Genomic DNA, 7,645 nt, shown 5'->3' with positions numbered 1-7,645 from the left:
AGTAAATGTAGTTGGCCTGATGTTATAAAACTGTGCTACTCAAAGTATGGTTCTTGCATCAGCAATGTCAGCATCACCTGAGAGCTCATTACAAAGTGCAGAACCTCTAGGCTCACCCCAGACCTACTACATCAGAATCCATGTTTTAGCAGCATCCCCAGGGAATGCATAGCACATTTGAGACAAAGTTGAAGAAGCTCTGCCAGAAAGAGCAAATTTAGCTAGTAGTCTAGAAAAAATAACCTAGCTCTCTCAGGGGAGCTATCAGCTAGTTTCTTGGGTATTTGTTGTGTAGAAATGGGTAGTCTGGTACCTTTCTAAACAGCAGTGTTAAAAAATTCATGCATTTTTACCACCTGTCTATCATGCACTAAGGTAATCCTTGAAGTCTTGTGTGATTACACTGATTTGCTATTTACTGATGAATGCTTAGTTTCTTTTTTGGTGAGCAGATTGGCCCTGAGCTAACATCTGTTGCCAATCTTCCTCTTTTTTTGCTTGAGGAAGATTGTTGCTGAGCTAACATCTGTGCCAATCTTCCTCATTTTGTGTGTAGGACACCACCACAGAATGGCCTGATGAGCAATGTGTAAGTCTGCACCCAGGATCTGAACCTGCGAACCCCAGGCCACTAAAGCAGAGCACGTGAACTTAACCATTACGTCACTGGGCCAGCTCTGAATAATTAGTTCTTTAACTCTGGGTCCCCCAGAAAGCAGAGCCAGAGGCAATGGCTTTGGCACTATTATTTTATTAGGGAGTACAATCCAAAGAGGAGGAGGCTGGGATAAGGAGACCAAAGTAGGGAGCAGGAGAGCTAATGTGGGGTGCATGTGATGTTGACTGCTGCCAAGTGCAACTAGTTAAGTATGAGAATATGCTCCCAAGACACAGTGTTATGTCTTCTCAGGACCATCCAGGCACTGGCTTCTGTCTGTCGCTGGTCCAGTGGCTGCCCCCTCTCCCACACTTTGCATTACACATGCATGGGTGTGGGTGTCTAAAGAAGTCCCGTGGCAGAGGCAACAGGGAAGTCCTAGACAGGAGGTGAGAGGTGGATAGAACAGGCAGGAATCAGATGCTGTCAGACTGCATAGCCTGAAGTTGTTGAGAGCCCTTAGAAAGCTGGTCACCACAGCAGCAACAAGGGAAATGATGGAGAGGTAAGATTGAGAGGGTCCAAAGGGGAGAGTAAGAGGTGTCAGATACAGGAGCATAATTAAAAGAATACTTCCCCAAAAGTCATAATTGTTCATGATTTGAAAAGTCAGTATCTACAATTGTGCTGTTTCTCAAATAATTTAGTAACATTTCCACTTACTTTTAAGAGTGTGTCAGAGATGCTCGCAGATTAAACCTTTTTGAGATAAATCAATTACAAATGAAAATTGCAAGGATGAATACTGAAATAGAGTCTCTGAAGAAGAGAATACTTGATCTGAAAAATATTAATACAGCTCTGGGGTAGGTATTTTTTTTTATTCAGTACTTGAGGGAATTGGGGTCTGGGACTGGAGTGGGAACATTGTTCAAAGGGGTTTGCCCTCTGGCCTGAACCGCTGCAGGGCAGGTTAAGAGGTGGAGGTCGCTGGTGAAAGATGCCCTGGACCCATGAGGGGTGTGTGATGCTGCAGAGAGTGGGGGAGGAAAGCAGAAAACCTTCTACCACTGTACAGTGTCAGAGGCAAGCCAGCTTCCCAGCAGCACCTACTGTATGTAAACCACACTGCCTCAACCGCCACCTCCAAAGGCAGAGGTTCATGGTGGTTTTAGCTTCCATTTTAGTAAAATTGAGTTTACACACTCAACTACCAAAGCAAGAAATCTTGCTTGGTATTGTGTTGTAAATATAATATCAAACTAGATGTATTGTCTCTAATCTAATGCCTTAAAGATATTCAGTCATGATGTACTGGCGGGCAGTGGATATTGGCTCCCAGGAGAGAGTTCCGTAATTTTATCTGTAATTAAATGAGACAATGTATGTAAGTGCCTGTAGCTCAGGACCTGACTCCTGTTAGCTTCTTTCCTTTATTCCTGAGCTGTGTTGCCAGCACTTCACCCCCTGTGGTCCTCGTTCTCTTTATCTGTAAAATGGGGAATTAGAAGTCTTGACTTACGCAGCTCATGAAGGAAGAGATATATTCTGAAAGAAAAGACAGTGGAACCCTGAAGAAAAACTCAGCACTGTGGCCAAATTTGTACGACTGATGCATAAATATCAGAATGTCAGTTTGTTAGAGTAAGAAATTGTCAATGAAAATAATCTATAACCAATCTATAAATCAAAATTGGGGTAAGTTTATTATGAGCCAGATGAGGACTAGCCTAGCCTGGGGCCTTCCTTCCCGAAGGAAGGAAGGGCACCAAAGCAGTGGGGTGTACAGAGTGGTTGTATACCCTCTTGGAACAAAGATCATCCATCACGTATGATAGGAATGTCCCTTTTACAATAGTCATGAGATTGCCTAGCCAGCACAGCAATTCACACAGCAGGTAGTAGGTCTGCCATCTTGAGTTCGGTGGTCACAGGGTGGGTGCAGCAATCACTTCCTAGCCTGGGGAGAGATGATTATCCTTAAGGAAATGTCAGTGTGGGGGGAAGTTGCACCTTTATCTTAAGGGCATTTGTTCTTGTCTTTGGGGCACAGCAAATGCCTAAAGCAGATATACAATGCATGCTCAACAGCCACGTCAGGCCCTTTTGGAAAAACAAAGTCAGGCCGAATTAGAGTTACAACAAATGGCTTCCTTATATCCTCAAGTATATCCTATTGCTTGCCATTTGTTTATCATTTTTCCCTTTTTGATCTATAATCTTTTGATAGAAAGCATTGATGATCAAAATATTGTCCTTCAGTGCCAGGGTGGTTGTTGCCTGCCCTGGTCCATCTTGTCCCTTGGTGCCAGGGTTTTATCTAATTTATTTACCTATTTGTCCATGTTGGGGGGAAATAGATATAGTGGACAAGCATAGCGGTATATATATTAACAGAGGGAGCATTTTATAGGTTATATAATTTTCACTTAATTTTAGATTGTTGCACAAACATTGTATACATGCTTTTCTATGACTCCTTATGTATACACTGTTCATAATTATAGAAAAAGTACAATAACAATGATAATAATTCAACAAATTTGAAAACATTAGTTAGGACGTTAGGCATAGTCCTTATCAGAAAAAGAAACTTGTCCAGGGTTATAAGATGGGTCGACCATCTCAAGTTGCCGAGCAACCATTACTCTAGTTTGTATGCCAGTCTTACAACATTGAGTAAAGAAAACAGCAATTAGTTTGAATATTATGTCTAGTACAAGAATTCCAAGAAGTAATAGAAATAGGAATCAAAATCTGGATCGAAAAAGGGTACCAATACTGGAAGGGAGCCAACCAAACAATGCAAGACTGGGTGTAGGATCGCATAAGGCATTCACCTATTTCTTCACGTGCTTTAGCAGAGATGACACATTGGAAGATTTATCCTGAAAGCACAGCATTCAGCTTGAGTGATTGCATATGTACCACCTTGGGATGCCGTTAAAATATCTAAAGCCATTCTATTTTGAAGGAAACTTTTTTCATTAAAGACATTTTAGTGTTTAATATGGCTATTCCTGCTTGACTACCATTAAGGGCTTGTTGAGTAAATTTAGTCATGGCTTCCATGTGTGATAATAACATCTTCTAGCCCCAAAGAAGGAACAAATATGGCCGCTTGGTGGCTGTACCAGTGGAACATTGAATGAACCCATCTGGCCTTAAAGAGAGGGAAATTGGCAACAGGTGTTAGCTCAGTGTGAATCCTTCCCTGCTTCCAAGAGAAAGTCAAGGTGCAGTGTTTTAGCCATCCCAGCAATAGCCAAGGCCAGAGATTTGTTCTGTACAACCACTGAGTTCCATTAGATGCTACCTGATAAATGCCTGGCCTTCAAGACTGGTCTGTTCCAAATCATTCACTTTCTTTAAGTATGATAGTGTTTTGAAACCTTAAAGGGAACAATTATAAAATAGGCTTACAGTTTAAACATAACAAAGGTTTACATGAGGGGATATAAGGTTGGGAATACAGGCTTGATCTGGGATCTTGGGACAACTGTCTACAACAGATGCTGTCTTCTTCCCATTCTGGTATGGTCCTTTCCAACAGGGCTATTAAGAGCCTTTTATTTGATGCCTCTTCTGATAAATAAATTCTCCAGGTTATAGTCCACGATCCTTAAGGTCTGGGAGCTTTCAGTGAAAAGAATCAGCTACCAACCTTTCATTTCTTTTAAGCATCTCAATGAGATCCTGACAACAATGTAATATATCTCCCTTAAGCAAAGTTGGTTCATATATTTCCTCATCTAATTGCATAGGCTGTCCTATTATTATTATTATTTCAAAAGGAGACAGTCAATGTTTACCAAAAGGTGTAGATCTAAGATTAAGGAACACTAGCAGAAAAGCTTTTGGCCATGAGAAAGTAAATGCTTCTGAAAGCTTTACCAATTGAATTTTGATTGTGCCATTAGTTCTTTCCATCACTCTTGAGGACTGGGAATGGTAAGCACAGTGGAAATGCTGCATTGTGGGCCAAATATTATAAATAGATTCAATTATTTGTCTGGTGAAATGAGTTCTTCGGTCACTGTATTAACTTGGTAGTAATTCCTCAAGCAAGAATTATCCTTTTCAATAATAATTTGCCTAAAGCCATCACTCTTCTGAAGGAAAGGCCTTAAAGCAATGTGAGAACATACAGATCCTTACAAGATATATTTATATCCTTGAGATGATGGAATTTGGACAAAGTCTCATTGTCATAGCTCAAAGTGTCCATTAGGAAGGAGAAATTGGCCTTGTGATTTATGAAATAGTTTTCCTAGATTATATCTTGGGCATATAGCACAATGAGTGTAGGCTTTATGATCTACTATGGGAGAAAGTTTCCAAAAGTATTGTTTCCCCCTTTTTGTTGCCACCTTTACATATGTGTGTATATATATATATATATATTTTTTTCTATGGCAATTTCTTGAGCCTATAGAAGGAAGTCTTTTACTGGGTTAGCAGAGTTAATAGAAAGTAGTGGGCATTCTCAAGACTGGATAGCATATCCAGCTTGATAACATCCTTGGTTATCATTTAAGTAAGACCCATCTGTAAACCAATTAAATAATAGAATGCAGTAGTGATCTTTTCCTCTTGTGATGTTGGAAGCAAGGTAGCAGGCTTAAAATAGTGAATAATATTTACTTACACAATATGACCTAAAAAGGTTTGTCATCATTTACTTGACAATGCTTCCTATGCAATTTAGCATACCAAACAAGCCTAATGAGTACATCCCTCTTTATAGGAAGAGAGAACAAATTTCTTTGAGAAGCCCCAGGGGCCCTCTGAAAATTCTCAAAGAAGGTCAAAATAAAGACTTCATTTAGGATATGAATTATGGGGAGCTTGTACCTTAATAGAGAGACCCCAGTCTTTTTGAACATAGGAAATTATCTTAACAAAACATAGATCTCCTGTCTTTAAGGTAAACTTACTCAAAAATAAAAACCTGTTATAACCTCTTTATCAAGAGCAGACCAAGAGTTTAAGGAAATTATCCCTTTTAAGAGAGAAAGGCAAATTCTAATTCTTGTACCAGCTTACTTTTTATATTAAAACTCATTTATTTAATTAGATTCATTTCAGTCTTAGCCAACTTGACCATGTACAAAGCTCCTCAGGGTTTTACTTTCACCAACCTTCTGTCACTTTCTTTTACATTAAGAATTTGTCCCATGCTTTCCTTTTCTTCCTTCTAGTACTTTGGACAAATTTATCTTTCTTAACAAAGCAAACATAAATATTTCCATTCTTTATACCTTCTTTACGGAAAACATACATCATTCCTTGAATACACATATATTTTCCTTAATTTTTAGTAGCTTTAATCACATACGTTAGAATTCTTTAACCCTTAGAAACGTTAATTTTTAGTGAAAACTAAGAAGTAAGCAATTATAAACTTTTTTCTTAACGTTAGCATTCTGTTGCTTGGGAAACTTATAAACACTTTTTATAATTTCTAAAAATATGTTACTTCATAGTACAATCTTTTAACAAAATACGACATGTTGACTAATAGAGTGAAACGCCTTTTAGTTTTTCTGTAATAAGAAGCCAAGAGTAGTTCAACTTATATTTAATAATTAATGTCTAATATTTTTGTATTTAGAGATGATCTAGATATTTAATAAATTTTTAGCATTTAAATGAAGGTAGCAAAACTTCAAAGTTTCAAGTTACCAAAGAAATTTTGGAAGCTATTTTAAGTACATACACCATAACACATAATTATTGTTAAAAATTCACCCAACACTCATCTTTTTCACATCTATTTGGTTACTTGTTCCCAATAATTATTTAGATTGCCTACAAGACTTTATGAGACATTATACAAAATTAGCCATCATTTTAAGTTATTATTTTTGTTAACCAGTTTTGTAATAGAGACAACATCAGCTTATCTGACCAGTAAACATAGAATAAAGGCTGCATGTCTGCATCATGTCCAATGCTGCTAACTCTGTGGACATGCCTATTTTAATCAAACCAACAAACTTAAACAAGCTTTCATTTACCAAAGATTATTTCATCTCACCTTAACTTGAAAGATGTTTGGGTTAGTTTCATTTATAAAAGTTTTTGTAAACACTTACTTTAAGTCAATTGAATAAAGTTCTTTAGAAATTATACCATCTGGAGGTAAAATGCCATACATTTATAACATACATATATAGACACACACATAAACAACAGACAGATACAACAAAGATTTTCCTTAGATTTTTGGGCAAGGGTGCTTTCATAGCAGGCCACGTCTGCAAAAACTTCTTTTCCCATTTTTTTTCTTTCAGTCTTAGGAATCTGGGATGGGAATATTTCCTCTTTTGTTAAGCAATTGCAAGTCTCAGCATGAAGACAGCCAGAGTTCTGAGGAGAGGCTGCCCATTCAGGCATTGGTGGGGCTTTTTTAGAAGCTTGATTTCCTGCTTTTCTTTTAGTTTTGTTTTGCCATAAAGTCTGAAAAGCTCCTAGGGACAGTGTGGTGGGTCAGAAGTGTGCTGCCTGTGAGTGTTACTCCCTAAAGAAAGGTCATAAACACTCTCTTACGTGCCTCAGTTTCTCCCACCAGCAGCATAAAACTGCCATGGGGGCTTGGAACTTGGGTGACCAACCCCCATGTGAGCTTCCCCAGACGAGCTTTTAATTAATTAACGTGAATGATGGTGAAGTTCCCTATGGAACCACTACATGTTGTGAGGCATTTGATCTTCCAACACTCCCACTGAGGTTCTCAGTCGCCTGAGAACACCTTTCAGCCCAGAGGAGCAATACCCCTTTTCTTCAGAGCTGAACATGTTCAGTCTCTCACTTCTCTACCAAGCAGTTTGTTCAGACTTTATAAACGCAATTCTTTCCAATTTAAAGCCAAATTTAAAAGGTCAGCCTGCCTCATTCACTCCAAAGTTCCTCCTTGACTCCCCTGGCCTAGGAAATCCCCCCTAGGTTTCTCTTTCCTAGGAGATCCCCCTAGGTTCCTCTTACCTAGGGTCTGTACTGGTATCCCCTTAGGACACCTAGTCTTAAGGCTTGAAACAGCTCATA

At 38.7% G+C, this 7,645-nt stretch overlaps 1 protein-coding gene across 2 annotated transcripts in view; it reads left to right on the top strand.

Annotated features, from left to right (window-relative positions):
• Window positions 1-7,645, top strand: part of CCDC175 (coiled-coil domain containing 175) — a 68,521-nt gene that overhangs the window by 7,353 nt on the left and 53,523 nt on the right. For both annotated transcript variants that reach the window (XR_011432153.1, XM_070249820.1), the window contains exon 4: window positions 1,329-1,464. Coding sequence is in view for 1 of the 2 variants with exons in the window: in XM_070249820.1 (XP_070105921.1) it covers window positions 1,329-1,464 (136 nt within the window). In the remaining variant the exon portion in view is untranslated. The remainder of the gene's footprint in view (window positions 1-1,328; window positions 1,465-7,645) is intronic.

This window comes from Equus caballus, chromosome 24 (genome assembly GCF_041296265.1).
Source record: "Equus caballus isolate H_3958 breed thoroughbred chromosome 24, TB-T2T, whole genome shotgun sequence".
Classification (NCBI taxonomy): Eukaryota; Metazoa; Chordata; class Mammalia; order Perissodactyla; family Equidae; genus Equus; species Equus caballus.
The sequence above is the reverse complement of the archived record's forward strand: the minus strand, read 5'-3'. Positions and strand labels throughout refer to the sequence as shown.